The 16124-nt window shown below is 49.4% G+C and overlaps 1 protein-coding gene across 1 annotated transcript in view; it reads left to right on the forward strand.

Annotated features, from left to right (window-relative positions):
- Nucleotides 1–16124, forward strand: part of pard3ab (par-3 family cell polarity regulator alpha, b) — a 127918-nt gene that overhangs the window by 9396 nt on the left and 102398 nt on the right. The window contains 1 exon segment of the mRNA XM_067252895.1: nucleotides 14672–14773. Within this exon segment, the coding sequence (XP_067108996.1) occupies nucleotides 14672–14773 (102 nt within the window).

Below are 16124 nucleotides of genomic sequence, written 5' to 3' on the forward strand. Positions count from 1 at the left end.
GGAAGGTGTGCTGATTCCGCAGCTTTAGGGTCAATTGTCTGAACGTGCGATTCTTTACTCTAAACAACCTAAGTGTTGTGTTTGGTTCAGGGTGTAGCTGCGGTGCAGAGATGCTTGGAAGGTGAACATTGATTTCTCATTGTACCAAAGTGATTGAGCGTCGTCTGCAGCGGCGTAGCCGAGGTGTGCTTTGATTGAAACGACACTCAGACAGAGTCCTTGAAAGCTCTTTGGCTTGAATGAATTATGCTTGTTAGTGGCAGAATAGACAGCTGTTGTGTCAGGGAGGACGGTTTTCATCCTGAGCGGAGTTGCGTTTGTTCAGGAGCAGGAGAGGTTACCTGACTCCACCAAGCCTCCTGCCTTTCAACTCACTCCCTGCCTGGCATCCAATAATAGTCTAGCTTGCTTCAGACTGTCACAAAGAACCTTGAATCTATTCTCTCTTGTCTCCCCCCCCCCCACCACCCTCACCCAACTGCTTTGAACAAATGTGCACATTCCTCACATCACCACACAATCTTGTCTCCTTACACAGTTGACGGCTAAATATGTTGGGTTGATATTAGGTCCAACAGCCTTCCTTAAGAGTTGAAATCAAATTAGTTGATCGTCATCTGCGACAATGCTGTCAAACTATAGGCGTTGGCTGGCAGTTGTATAGCCAAGGGTAAGGTCCCTGTGTCAGCCAAGTGGTTTTGAACCCCCCCCCACCACACCAACCGCCACGAGTTGTCGTGTTGTCATACTTTTCAGCGAGGGTTATGTTACCCCCTGGGGCGCCTCGCCGCAGAACTCACGGTTGCGGTGTTTGTCGGAGCGGTCTCGGCCATGAGTTCATACACACACACACACACTCGATTGCGGATTTCATGGTAATTCGATTTCACTGGTAAGTTATCCCCGCTGGGTTAGGGTACGTTTGAAGTACAGTGTAGGTGGTGTTGTCAGATGTTGTATAGCTCTTCTAGTGTGGAGGTACATGCATGGTGTTTATCAGGGGAGAGGGAGAGGAGACGAGAGGCGGATGGAGGAGAGGAAAGAGAGAGAGAGAAGCTAAAGACTTTCTACCACAGATGGCAACTGGAGACCGAGAAGATGATTACTTCCACTTATGGAAAACAGTCCTTGAAAGGACTTCATCATACAACTGAAAAAGTGTGTGTGTGTGTGTGTGTACACCAGTGTGACAAGACCACATCCTTATTTCACCACACTTTGGTGGTGTGATGGCGAGCCAGAAAGACTCTCCTCCTCTGGCACTGGGCTCCAGAACATTCATCACCCCTCCTCCCACCTTTTCATATTTTCTCCTCCTCCTTTTTTCCCCACTTCTCTTTTAAATGTATTTCCTCAATATTCCCAACTCTTCTCCCACTCCTTCTCTCTCTCCTTCTCTCTCTCTCCTTCTCCCTCTCTCCTCTCTCTCTCTCTCTCTCTCTCTCTCTCTCTCTCTCTCTCTCTCTCTCCTCCCTCTCTCTCCTCCCTCTCTATCTATCAGTCTGTATCTCCTCCTCCTCATCTCCCTCTCTATCTATCAGTCTGTATCTGCTTGTCTCCCTGTCTGCTTGTCAACTGAACTTCAGATCCGTGCCACATTGTCTGGGCCTCCTGTATCTGATTTGGCAGGAAGGGGTCATGCTCATCGTACAGGGACTTTGCTGGGTGTTTGTGTCAGTGTTCCTGGGCTGTACCAATACTGTACCACTGTTTCTGGGCTGTACCAGTACTGTACCAGTGTTCCTTGGCTGTACCAGTACTGTACCAGTGTTCCTGGGCTGCACCAGTACTGTACGAGTGTTTCTGGGCTGTACCAGTACTGTACCAGTGTTTCTGGGCTGCACCAGTACTGTACCAGTGTTTCTGGGCTGTACCAGTACTGTACCAGTGTGTGTGCGTGCTTGTCCAGACCTGTGTGTGTGTACTCTCTCTACATGTCTCTCCTTGGTGTTGACATCTGGGCCCACCACACCTTATTGCTGTGATCCTCTGAGATTTAGAACAACATGTTTACTGTGCGTGTATTTGAACGTGTGTGTGTGTGTGTGTCTGGTCCTCCTTCCTGGCTCGTGATGCGAGTCTGCAGGGTTGCAGTGAGGAGGTGTTCTGGCTCGTGATGTGAGTCTGCAGAGTTGCAGTGAGGAGGTGTTCTGGCTCATGATGCGAGTCTGCAGGGTTGCAGTGAGGAGGTGTTCTGGCTCGTGATGCGAGTCTGCAGGGTTGCAGTGAGGAGGTGTTCTGGCTCGTGATGCGAGTCTGCAGGGTTGCAGTGAGGAGGTGTTCTGGCTCGTGATGCGAGTCTGCAGGGTTGCAGTGAGGAGGTGTTCTGGCTCGTGATGTGAGTCTGCAGCAGTCTGGGCCTGTCACAGCAGAGCGTCTCCTGCCAACTGTCACAAACAAGTCCTCTTTGTTTTGCATCATGTAGACAACGCAAACCAAGCGTTTGGCGGAGTTGAGCTGTGTGGTGATGTGAACTCCCAAGGAGTTAAGCTACAGTGGCTTTTCTTTCCATCCTGAGCTTCAACAGGAACTGCTCTCGCCCAGAATCTGCAGGAGACGACTTTGACTTTGTTTTGAAACAAATCCCGTCTTGGGGCAAAGCTGTGTCTGCTGGGGAGCAGCTATGATACCCTGGTGGAGAGGGGGGGGGTGTGTGCCAGGGGTGGAGAGGGGTGTGTGCCAGGGGCGGAGAGGGGTGTGTGCCAGGGGCGGAGAGGGGTGTGTGCCAGGGGTGGAGAGGGGGGGGGGGTGTGTGCCAGGGGTGGAGAGGGGTGTGTGCCAGGGGTGGGAGGGGGGGTGTGCCAGGGGTGGGAGGGGGGGTGTGCCACGGGTGGGAGGTGACATTTGAGGTGTGAAGGATCAGGGAGGAATCACTGAAGCCTCGCGTTTCTCTGAGAGAGGCATTGATTTTGGCATGACTCAACGCGTGAAAAAAAGTCTTAAAAGTCGGACAGGGGAGGGAAGCTACCTGAGGTGTGTGTGTGTGTCTCAACCAGATGATTAGTGACAAGCTTCTCTCTGGGTGACCTTTCGAGTACTGCAACAGTTAAGGGGGTAAGGGCTTTTGCATCTGCTCCAGTGTGTGTGTGTGTGTGTCTTTGTGCCACTTGGTGTGTCCATCTGCTCCAGTGTGTGTGTGTGTGTGTGTGTCTTTGTGCCACTTGGTGTGTCCATCTGCTCCAGTGTGTGTGTGTGTGTGTCTTTGTGCCACTTGGTGTGTCCATCTGCTCCAGTGTGTGTGTGTGTGTGTCTTTGTGCCACTTGGTGTGTCCATCTGCTTGTTTGTGTCTCCCCCCTAGCTTCCTGTGTACCTTGACCTGTCTCTATCCAATAAAGCATGACAGGTATTCACTACGTTTCTCTTACAGTATGGACGGTTTGTCAGCCTGCTGTTCGTAGCTTGGTCTGCGTGTCATGCCTGACAGTGACTGTATCTGTGGTGTAGTACTGTATAAACAATTACCGTATCTTATCTGGCCTACTTTGCTTACATGGAAATCAGACATTCATGAACTCGGCCATGGGCTGATATGGAAGAACTGGTTTGATCTCCTTCTTGTTCATCCCTGGTTCTGGTCTACCCTCCTCCCTGCTTTGGGGGAGTGGTGCACTGTTGAAATCCAGCGCTGGATCTGTTCTCCCTCAAACCAAGTCAACAATGATGATAATGATGAGCTCATCAGATACGAGCCTGGAGCACGTCTGGCAGGGTTCTCTCTCTCTCTGTCTCCCTCTCTCTCTCTCTCTCTCTCTCTCTCTCTCTCTCTCTCTCTCTCTCTCTCTCTGTCTCTCTTTCTCTCTCTTTCTCTTACTGTCTTTCTCTCTTTCTCTTACTGTCTCTCTCTTTCTCTTACTGTCTCTCTCTCTTTCTCTCTTCTGTCTGTCTCTCTCTTACTCTCTCTCTCTTTCTCTTACTGTCTATCTCTCTTTCTCTCTCTTTCTCTCCTGTCTCTCTGTCACTCCTCTTTCTCTCTTCTCTCTCTCTCTCTCTCTCTCTCTCTCTCTCTCTCTCTCTCTCTCTCTCTCTCTCTCTCTCTCTCTCTCTCTCTCTCTCTCTCTCTCTCTCTCTCTCTCTCTCTCTCTCTCTCTCTCTCTCTTTCTCTCCTCTGTCTCTCTGTCACTCCTCTTTCTCTAATTCTGTTTGTCTCCCTCCCTTTCTCTCCCTTTCTCTATTTCTGTCTCGCCCTCTTTCCTCTCTTATTTATCACCCTTTACCTAATCCTCATAAATGACACCAGATGGTTTACAGGACAAAGCTCTGCCTCTGCCCCTCAGACACCTCCTGGGGTGAAACACTTCCTCATAACACCCTGCATCGCTCTCTCATTGGCTTGTAACCACAACTCGCAGCAGCCTCCAGGAACCTGGAGTGATGATGTCACACCAGTGTCCCCACCTCGACCACTGACCAGTAGAGCAGAGAGGAAGGATGTCAGATGATGATGTCACTGTTAGTTGGATAAAGCCAGAAAACGATGGACCCCCTCCCCTCCCCTCCCCTTCTGTCCTCTCTTCCTCTCCTCCTCTTCCTCTCCTCCTCTTCCTCTCCTCCTCTTCCTCTCCTCCTCCTTCTCTCCTCCTCCCCTCCCCTCACAGTAAGCTGAGTTGCAGTGTTGCTGGTCTACATAGTATCAATAAGCTATGAGGAGGAGGAGATGTGATACTATCTCTCTCTGGTGGAAGGTAACAGATGAGGGTCTCAGGTTGCAGTGTTTGTCCTCATTAAGAACCCCGGAACTGCAACACACACACACACACACACACAAACGTGCACTTCACACACATTTTGCCAGCACACCTATGCACATAGTCTCATACACTCATTGAGGGGTGGGAAAGTATGCACACACACACCAGTAGGGACAGAGTGAAGGCAGTCGAGGCTCCAGTATGGTGTGTGTGAGAGAGAGAGGAGTGCAGGTTGTGAGATGTGGAAGCACCACTACACCCTGAAGAAGAGACTGGAGGTGGAAACAGGCCTGATACAGCAGGTAGGATGACCTGATATCTGGTGTCTCTGAGGGACCCAGGCTACTGGCTGTGTGTGTCTGGTGTGATGAGGACTGCTGTTGAAACACCTGATATGGGCCTTGTTGCGGTGAAGGACATGTGTTTTTGTGGTTGTAGCTTTGTGAGATCGATGGTCTGTAGAATGTTTAAGAAGAAGTGGATTTTGAAGAAGTGGATTTTGGTTCTATAGAATCCTCTATAGAACCCCTTTATAGAATCCTATATAGAACCCCTCTATAGAACACCTTTATAGAATCCTCTATATAAACCTCTATAGAATCCCTCTATAGAATCATCTATAGAACACCTCCATAGAACACCTTTTATAGAATCCCTCTATATAAACCTCTATAGAATCCCTCTATATAATCCTCTATAGAACCCCTCTATAGATTATAGAACCCAGGCTGCTGCTCCTATCCTACCAGTGCACCAGTAGCTTTGTGTAGAACCCTGAATTACGACATTACCTTGAGGCCACCCTCTGTCTGATATAATATAAATTATCCTATCTGTTTCCTCTGTCATAAAAAATTCTGGTATGTCCATTCTGGCCCAGCGCTGAGCCATGAGCGCTGAGCCACACTCCCTTATAGCCGGCTCCTGGAGGTCAGTCTTGGGTGACAAAACAACTACGATGGATCACGTTTCCTGACAAACTCGACATGACTGGATCCCGGCGTGACAGAACCGCAGGAGAAGGTCTTTCAAAGCTTCCCTCGCAGGCCTGAGCTTGTCTGGCCTCTCACAAGCCTGCAGACTAACTCCAGCCCCGCTGAATCGGTGTTATCTAAAGAAGCTAATGGCTATATCATTATTGATCTAGAATAGGCCTAATCCCATGGATGGAAGACTGGGTCTAAAGAATGAAAGGATTATGCTTGAGAGGGTGTGTGACATCAGTGTAGGACGTTAAAATTCTGTTTAGACTTCCTCTTCATTCATTTTTGTTCACGGTTCTTTCGTCTTATCCACCTTTTGTGAAGTTTTGTTCCGGAAAATTCCCATCCTTGTTTAAAAAAAATGTGTATTAAATTGTCAATCAGGCTTGTGGCCAGTTGCCAGGTTTGGGGCTTGTGGCCAGTTGCCAGGTTTGGGGCTTGTTCTGGGCTGGCAACCCTCTTTGAGTTTGTGGTTGTCTGTCCTACTTAGGCTTGTTTTCAATCCCCTTATTTTACTCAGCGAATTGAAGGCAGGTCAGGTGTAAAGCTGGGTTTCTGACAGCCGGTGTAACCATAGAAGGCTTACTGACCTGTGTCTCCAATATGCCCATCGCAAGGGTTGGCCTCAAACTAAGAAATTCAACTCAACCGTAATTTCCCCTTCTGTTCTCTTTTGAATTCCCGGGGAACTCCTCTTCATTAGAACCGAAACTTTTGATCATTTGTCGAGAGGCACCTTTGAATCTAGGACGTTGAATGCGTTTCTCGTTTTTGACACGGTTGACAGGTGGTTCTTAGAAAATAAGAGGACAAAGGGTAATCGCAGATTAAACATTGTTATTGTCTCTGTGTCAATAGTCATCACAACATCCTGTGACATTCCTTATGAGGTGATTTCTCAGAAAGTTACACTTGGAAGGTATTTGCCCGCACAATATCTTGTCGCTGTGCAGTTTTCACAATACACCTGTTTGATTGGATGCTGGATTTGATTTGATTTGATGCTGGATTTACTGTTATTTACTGTTAATGAACACCAGCTGATGGCCATGGTGTTAAAAGACTGTCTGTCATTGGTCAGTATTAAATCCTCACCAGGTTATCTGTGGGAGTAGGTGTAATGAAATGAACATCAGTAATTTTGTCTGATAAAATTACTTAATTCGTGGACACTATCGGGATTGGATTTGGCATCCTACGTCGTCTATTTTAAGGAAACATCAAAAATGTCTGGGCAAATGCAACAGAAATTATTTCCCTTTTCCACAATATGTGTGGATAATATTGTTTCACTCTCTGTGGTGATTTTTCAGAGAGTTAAACTCACTGACAATAATAACTGGCTCACAGTCAGGTAGCACAGATTTAAGAGTGTTTTTGAACCCGACAGTGAGTGTGTAAATGGGTTATTAACATCTTTGGACGTGACACAATCTAAATGGTCAATTATGAATGAGGTTAGGATTAGTGCGTGGGTGTGTTGCTGTGTACCAGCCACTGTTCATAGTGACTGGTACAGAGGATAATTAATGGATGCTAGTGTATACACACCACACATGCACACATGCACAGAGAGTGCTTTTATGCCTGGACATTTTAGGCCCCAAGGTGATTTACACAAGCTCTGTCTCCCACATGTATGAAGATCTCTCTCTCTCTCTCTCTCTCTCTCTCTCTCTCTCTCTCTCACTCACTCACTCACTCACTCACTCACTCACTCACTCACTCACTCACTCACTCACTCACTCACTCACTCACTCACTCACTCACTCACTCACTCACACACTCACACACTCACACACTCTCTCTCTCTCTCTCTCTCTCTCTCTCTCTCTCTCTCTCTCTCTCTCTGATTCTCTTTCTCTCACTATCTATACTTCACTCTCTCTCTCGTGATATTTCTCCTTCTCTCTCTAACTCTCTCTCTAACTCTCTCTCTAACTCTCTCTCTCTAACTCTCTCTCTAACTCTCTCTCTCTAACTCTCTCTCTCTAACTCTCTCTCTCTAACTCTCTCACTAACTCTCTAACTCTCTCTCTCTAACTCTCTCTCTCTAACTCTCTCTCCCTCTCTCTCTCTCACTAACTCTCTCTCTCTCTAACGCTCTCTCACTAACTCTCTCTCACTAACTCTCTCTCTAACTCTCTCTCTAACTCTCTCTCCACCCGTTGTTCTCACATCCCGAGGGCGTGCGAGGTGAGAAAAGGCCTCTGCTGCTCCCAGCGTGTGAAGTGGCAGTCTGGCCAGGGTCGTCCTCACTGGCCTGTTACTGATTTAACCAGGAATTGATTTGGGGCTGCCGTGTGTGTGTGTGTGTGTGTGTGTGTGTGTGTGCGTCCGTGACTCATCCACACCCCCAGTGAAGGTCACGCTGGCTAGGTGTGAAGGGATGTTGTGTTCCTGCTGTACTGAGAGGTTCACCTGTGGCGTGGGTAAACTGATTAGTCCCTCACGGACCCACACCAGGGTGGAGGCCCACCGCTCACTGCCCACTGGCAGAGCTGCACAGGCCTGGATGGTTTCTGGGGCTTTTTAGTCAGGCACATGGAGGACTACCGTGTCCGGGTCCTCACAGGAGTTTTGGACGGGCATTTCTCACGACCCCTCAGGGATGATCTCTTCTTCTTCTGTCCCATAGCTTCCGGCCTGCTGAACGTCAGTCCGTCTCCACAGTGTGAAAATAATACAGATGTAATAAGAATGTACCTGCAATCTCTTGATCTGTAGACAACTGCTCTACAGTTCAGCCATAGAGTGAGACATGGTCATTGTTTAAAAACCTCTAGTTTTACTGCTGCCTCCAACCCTCCCCCAAAAAATCATACCTAAATGTGCTGAAGACTACCAACCGACCAAATGAATGTGCTTTTTGTCCTCAAGATGAAATTGGCTGATGTCTGCCGTACGTTCTGGTTCATACGCAGGACACTCTGGTCTACGGAAGGTTCCGGCTCATTCAACTACCAGCTCTATTATTAGAATCCGCAATCCACTTCGGGCCCCCTTAGTTAGGTTGATGTGATCAGATATCCCAACTCTGAATACTAACATTGTTGTGTGTCAGACCCAGTTACAGACGGACCTTTCTGGACCAAAGGAAACAAGTTTCTGCTGACCTGGTTTCAGAGGTGGCCGTCAGGGATGAGGAAAGATGGAGGTCTGGAGGGGTACAGAGTTGAAAGGGGCCAGGGATTTAGAGAGAAGTCTGGGATGGGCGTAAGGATGAAGGAAATGTAGGCTCAGTGTTGGTGAGAGAGTGAGAGAGTGAGAGAGTGAGAGAGGGAGAGAGGGAGAGAGGGAGAGAGGGAGAGAGATTAGGTCAGACACAGCAGTACTGTTAATGGTGCTTTGCAGCGTGCAAATTGATCACCTTTTTTTTTCTGCTGCACCACAATAGTTTAGCCTTTGTACACAAATGGCTAATCATTTGCATAGCATGGAACCTCCATAGGTCTTATTGTAAGCTGAATACTAGAGTAGAAAGTTGTGGTTACAGTCACAGTTGTAGTAAACTATTTGTACTTAACATTCCGGCGTAAAGGGGTGACTTGTGTTGGAGGAATGTTTGGCTCTTGACTTGAGGACAAAGACACACCCGTAGTTAGCAACGAAAATAACCACCAGACAGCATCCTTCTGGCGCTGGACTTGGCTTGATCTGGCTTGTCGAACAAAACAGTACACAATAGCATTCAAAGGTGTGAACCCTTCTATATTCTCAAGTGAACCGCCAGTATTAGGGGTATTCCCATGCCGTACTCAACCCTGTTTGTGTCTCTCTCACTCCCTCTCCTTCTCTTTTCTTTTGCTTTCCTGAGGTATCCCTTTCTCTTTCTCTCTCTCTCCCTCTCTATCCTCCCCTCCATCCCTCCCCCTCCCTCTCTGCCCGTCAGGTATTTTCTTTCACACATCCCTCTCTCTCCTGTCTTATTCTGGGCAAGGAACACATCACGCTGCACTCAGAATGACATTTTTCCAATTTCCCCCTCCTCTCAGTGGAGTCATTGTAGCAAAAATGAATGGAGCTTTTGTTTTCATGTTCAACCTCTCCTTAACCTCCTGCAGTCAGACGCCCGGGGTGGGGCTACGGTCGGTCGCAACACCTAAACCGCGACTTTGCGCCAATTTGACTACAGATTTGTCAAGCTGGATTAGTAGTGAACAGAGAGAGGGGTCGTGTTGTTGGTGTGCTGAGGGTGTGTTAGCATGGTGGCTAGCACGGTGGCTAGCACGGTGGCTAGCACGGTGGCTAGCACGGTGGCTAGCACGGTGGCTAGCACGGTGGCTAGCACGGTGGCTAGCACGGTGGCTAGCACAGTGGTTAGCATGGGGTTAGCATGGTGGTTAGCAGGGACCGATGGAGCGGTTGAGAATAGACTGGTGGATTGGGTCTTCTGCAGTTGTTAGTTGTTTCTAGATGCCCCTCATGGGGAAGACTTCTCTCTTTTCTCTTGTCTTCTCTTCTTCTTCCCTTCTGTTCATAACTATTTCGTTATTTTCCCTCCCTTCTATTCTTCTTCTCTTCTTCTAGCTCAGAGCACTGAGTAAAAATCTCCACCCCCTGAATGATACTGAATCTACACTCACTTAATTATGCTCTTAGATCTGTGTGTGTGTGTTCAACACTGCAGTAAAACAGGGCTTTAGGCCTGAGCGAATCCCCCGTGGAGTGCGGACGGTCAACACGTGTAAAGATCCGGACGGGGTTTACCTCTGAAGGAGACTGGGAGGGTCTGGGAGTGTGAGGGAGTGTTTAGTATTGCCGGGGTGTCAGCTTGGCTAGATGCAGTGCTGCAGATAATGAATACGAAATGAAGCCTTGATGTGTGTGTCAGGCCTGAGGAGAGAGTTGCTTCACACACTGGATCCTCAGTTTAATGGAGAGGGAGAGGGAGAGGGAGAGGGAAAGTGGGAAAAGAAGAGAGATGGAGAGGGAGAGAGACAAAAGGTGAGAAGAGAGGAAGAAAGGAGAGAAGGTGGCACATCCAGCGAGGGAGGGAGAGAGAGGGAGAGAGAGGGTGAGGGAGAGAGAGGGAGAGAGAGCAAGAGCGAGAGGGAGAGAGAGCGGGAGAGAGAGCAAGAGCGAGAGGGAGAGAGAGCGAGAGGGAGAGAGAGCGAGAGGGAGAGAGAGCGAGAGGGAGCGAGCGCGAGAGAGAGGGAGAGTTCCTCCAGCCTCATCAGTGCTCAGCATGTGTGTAGTGGAGCATGCAGCGGCCATCATTGACAGTTTGGTCGAAGCACTGATCCTGAACCAGCATGTTTGGACTGGACACAAACCAAGAGAGACTGCATCGTTACAGGACCAGGACCTAGCCCTGTTACCCCCTCAACTCCCCAGACATACACACACACACACACACACATATTACTCTGCTGGGGAAGGCGAGGGCTGGTTTCTTCATGTAAATAAAGGCCCATGGGGACAATCACGTGTGTGTGTGTGTTCGTGCGTGCACATGCACTTGGCGACATTGATTTATACACAGGCGTAGTGTGAGACTTCAGGAGACCTTGTTTGTTATTGCCAGTGAAAAAAGTATTTGAAAGTGTGTGTGCGTGGGGAGGGTGCCTGTGTACGTGTGTGTGTGTGTGTGTGGCTTGCTATTTGTGTAGGTGTGTGTGCATATGAAGGTATTTGAACCAGCCCAGGGACTGAAGCCCTGTAGCATGCCCCCAGCCCTGTTCACCCCGCCAGGCAGCTACGAGGTGCTGCTGGGGCATTTACACTGGAGCTATTCTTACCGTGGTCAAGCACAGGCCTGCTAGACGCTGATTAACCAAAACACATCCTGCTATCCGAAACACATGGATACTTTAAACACGCTCCCTTAACTCGACCAAGGACAATGACACATGGACACTTTACACACGCTCCCTTAACTCGACCAAGGACAATGACACATGGACACTTTACACACGCTCCCTTAACTCGACCAAGGACAATGACACATGGACACTTTACACACGCTCCCTTAACTCGACCACGGACAATGACACATCGACACTTTACACACGCTCCCTTAACTCGACCAAGGACAATGACTCATGGACACTTTGAACACGCTCCCTTAACTCGACCACGGACAGTGACACATGGACACTTTACAAACGCTCCCTTAACTCTACCAAGGACAATGACACATGGACACTTTACACACGCTCCCTTAACTCGACCAAGGACAATGACACATGGACACTTTGAACACGCTCCCTTAACTCGACCAAGGACAATGACTCATGGACACTTTGAACACGCTCCCTTAACTCGACCAAGGACAATGACACATGGACACTTTACACACGCTCCCTTAACTCGACCACGGACAATGACACATGGACACTTTACACACGCTCCCTTAACTCGACCAAGGACAATGACACATGGACACTTTACACACGCTCCCTTAACTCGACCACGGACAATGACACATGGACACTTTACACACGCTCCCTTAACTCGACCAAGGACAATGACACATGGACACTTTACACACGCTCCCTTAACTCGACCAAGGACAATGACACATGGACACTTTACACACGCTCCCTTAACTCGACCAAGGACAATGACTCATGGACACTTTGAACACGCTCCCTTAACTCGACCAAGGACAATGACACATGGACACTTTACACACGCTCCCTTAACTCGACCACGGACAATGACTCATGGACACTTTGAACACGCTCCCTTAACTCGACCACGGACAATGACACATGGACACTTTACACACGCTCCCTTAACTCGACCAAGGACAATGACTCATGGACACTTTACACACGCTCCCTTAACTCGACCAAGGACAATGACTCATGGACACTTTACACACGCTCCCTTAACTCGACCAAGGACAATGACTTATGGACACTTTACACACGCTCCCTTAACTCGACCAAGGACAATGACTCATGGACACTTTGAACACGCTCCCTTAACTCGACCAAGGACAATGACACATGGACACTTTACACACGCTCCCTTAACTCGACCAAGGACAATGACACATGGACACTTTACACACGCTCCCTTAACTCGACCAAGGACAATGACACATGGACACTTTGAACACGCTCCCTTAACTCGACCAAGGACAATGACTCATGGACACTTTGAACACGCTCCCTTAACTCGACCAAGGACAATGACACATGGACACTTTACACACGCTCCCTTAACTCGACCAAGGACAATGACACATGGACACTTTACACACGCTCCCTTAACTCGACCACGGACAATGACACATGGACACTTTACACACGCTCCCTTAACTCGACCAAGGACAATGACTCATGGACACTTTACACACGCTCCCTTAGTGTGTGGTCCTGGGACGATCCTCACTGACTCCAGCCACTCTGCTAGGACACCACCACCGCTGCAGTGACAAACTAGAAACTTTCTCCGCAGTGGTTTTCCCCGCAGACTCCTAGTTCTGCTTTTTGGAGAGAAAAAAAACACAAAAAAACCCAACGCTAGTTCTGCATTTCTGCAGTGGCTGCAAAGTTGTGCTTTTCTTGTCCCTCTGTTGTCAACTCTGTCTAGCCGTGAACCAGTCTGTCCAGCCCTGTTAAGTGTTTCAGGACACAAATGGGCCATAAATCTCACCCTCTTCCTTTCACTCCCCTCCTCCTCCATATCGTCTCGAGAGCCTTCTCACTCAATTGATGCCCTCTCGACCTCCCCCTCCTCCCCTCCTCCCCCCCTCTCAACAGCCTTGTTTCCCCTCACTATGCTTTCTTCTTCTCCTCCATCGCTCCCCTCTCATTATGACACAGCTATTTGTGTGTTCTGTTAGTCGACCAGTCTGTATGTCTGGTCTGCTAGTGGAACCTGTATGTTCAGACTGGGCCAGCATTGGATGGGAGCCTCCCTGTACGTCCAGACTGGGCCAGCATTGGATGGGAGCCTCCCTGTATGTCCAGACTGGGCCAGCATTGGATGGGAGCCTCCCTGTATGTCCAGACTGGGCCAGCATTGGATGGGAGCCTCCCTGTATGTTCAGACTGGGCCAGCAGTGGATGGGAGCCTCCCTGTATGTCCAGACTGGGCCAGCATTGGAGCTCAGCTTCTTCACTGCTGTGTGATTTACTCTGATGGAGATGGCGTCTGACAGACAGGGTCTTCATTGTTGGTCCATTAGCTGGAGGCAGGCTTTGTAATTGACTTCTAATGGGGGATTTCTCTGCTCGCTCTGTCTGTCTTTTTTCCCTCTCTCTGCCTCTGTGTGTCTGTAGCGCTCTCCCCACCCCTCCCTCTTTACCTTCTACCTCTCTGTTTCTCTCTCTCTGTTTGGGGATGGAGAGATGCATGTAGTCCCACTAGTGGATGAACTGTAGAGAGGTAGAGAGGGCTAATTCAGGTGTGTGTGTGTGTGTAAAGGTGTACGATGTTTGTGTGTGTGTGTGTACACACTGTGCCTGTGGGTCTGTGGCAAAGCGCCCTGGGGTCGTGGTGACTGTTGGGGACATCAGCTGGGATCCACAGGGGTCCTTCTGGAGAAGGGTGACACAGCTGTCAACATCACACTGGCTCTGTTGCTCTGTCAAGCCACGGACATACCTCATACTACGGGCACTATAGGACTGGATACTCTGCTATACTCTCCTCTTATCCCTGTTTTCTTTCTTTCTTTTTCACAGTAGTTCGGGCCAGGCTGGGGCTCTGAGTGGAGCTAGGACTGAGGCTCAGGATAGGGATAGGGCTGAGGATGAGGCTGGGGCTACGACTGGTGCCGGGGCTGAGGCCGGGAATAGGGCTGAGGCGATGGTGTATAATGAGGGTAGTCCCTCGAGGCTGAGGAATAAATCTAACCTTGATGTCTCTCAGCATCATCTAATCCCTGTCAAGACTGGCCCTAACTCTCTCACTTTATTTCTCCATCCTTCCTCTCACTCTCTCTCTCTCTCCCCTCGGCACTGTCTGCCTGTCTCTCCCTTTTTGACTCTCTCTTGACTTTCTCTTGGTTCTCTGACGGTGTCTCTCTCCCCTGTGTGCAGGATTCAGGGTACTGGCTTCAGGTCCACAGGCTGGAGCACGGGGACGGGGGGATCCTGGACCTGGACGACATCCTCTCAGACGTGGCGGACGACAAAGACAGGGTGAGTCAGCAAACAAGCAACGATTTGAAGGGGGGTTTTTATTTTGAAAACCCCTCAAGGTTAAGCAACAGTTTCAGCAGCCGCGACACGGTTACAGCACGACAATTGCTCGGCTTGGTGCAGCCATGACTTGGGACGTGAAACTGAGATGTTTTGCCTTGGGGCGAAGCGCGGAGAAAGAACACGTCAGTACTGACAGTGAAGCTGTCAGTACTGACAGTGAAGCTGTCAGTACTGACGTCAGCATCAATCAATCAGCATGTTGTGATGTAGCGCCAAGATGCAGTGACAAGTTCCCACACTACCGCAATATGTTCGAGAAGTTGGAACTCTCTTCTTGCTCCTTCACCCTTTGTGTCCTTGGGCAAAGCACTTCACCCTACTTGCCTCTGGGGAAATGTCCAAAGACGTAATTTCTGATCGTTTGTTTGTGTGCGTGCGCATGTGAGGTGCTCTAGAGAAGTCTCCTGCTGTGTTACTGTCAGTGAGTCTTCTAGCCTTTTTAGCTAGCTGTCAACATGTGCTCTGTCTCTATCTCTCTCTCTCTCTGTCTCTATCTATCTCTCTCTCTCTCTCTGTCTCTATCTCTATCTCTGGGTTTCTCCCCCTTCCTCCTCCTCCCCCTCCTCTCGCCTCTCCTGTCTTCATCCTCCTTCAGGAATATTCTACAGGACAGGACATGCAGGACAGTTTTCCTGGAAGCCAACTAATCAAGCGTGTCCTGTTTTCTGACAAGAAAACATTTGGTCAAATTAGTTTTCCCCTGTTGGAACAGTAGAACGTTCCTCGGAGATGACAGGTAAAAGTGTGAAAGTGAGCGCAGCAAGAACCAGACTCTTGAGTTCATAGGTTCAAATCCCCCAGGCTGGTGAAGGTGATCTCAGACCAGGCTGGTGGAGCTGATCTCAGACCCAGGCTGGTGGAGCTGATCTCAGACCAGGCTGGTGGAGGTGATATCAGACCAGGCTGGTGGAGGTGATGGCAGACCCAGGCTGGTGGAGCTGATCTCAGACCAAGCTGGTGTAGCTGATCTCAGACCCAGGCTGGTGGAGGTGATCTCAGACCAGGCTTGTGGAGCTGATCTCAGACCAGGCTGGTGGAGGTGATCTCAGACCAGGCTGGTGGAGCTGATCTCAAACCAGGCTGGTGGAGCTGATCTCAGACCAAGCTGGTGGAGCTGATCTCAGACCAGGCTGGTGTAGCTGATCTCAGACCAGGCTGGTGGAGCTGATCTCAGACCAGGCTGGTGGAGCTGATCTAAGACCAGATGCTCCCCACTGGACCAGGGTGACTGTTTGACCTGAGGCGAGAGCAAGGTTTAAACAAGATGGCTACAGATGGAGCATCAATG

Source organism: Osmerus mordax, chromosome 16 (assembly GCF_038355195.1).
Source record: "Osmerus mordax isolate fOsmMor3 chromosome 16, fOsmMor3.pri, whole genome shotgun sequence".
NCBI lineage: Eukaryota > Metazoa > Chordata > Actinopteri > Osmeriformes > Osmeridae > Osmerus > Osmerus mordax.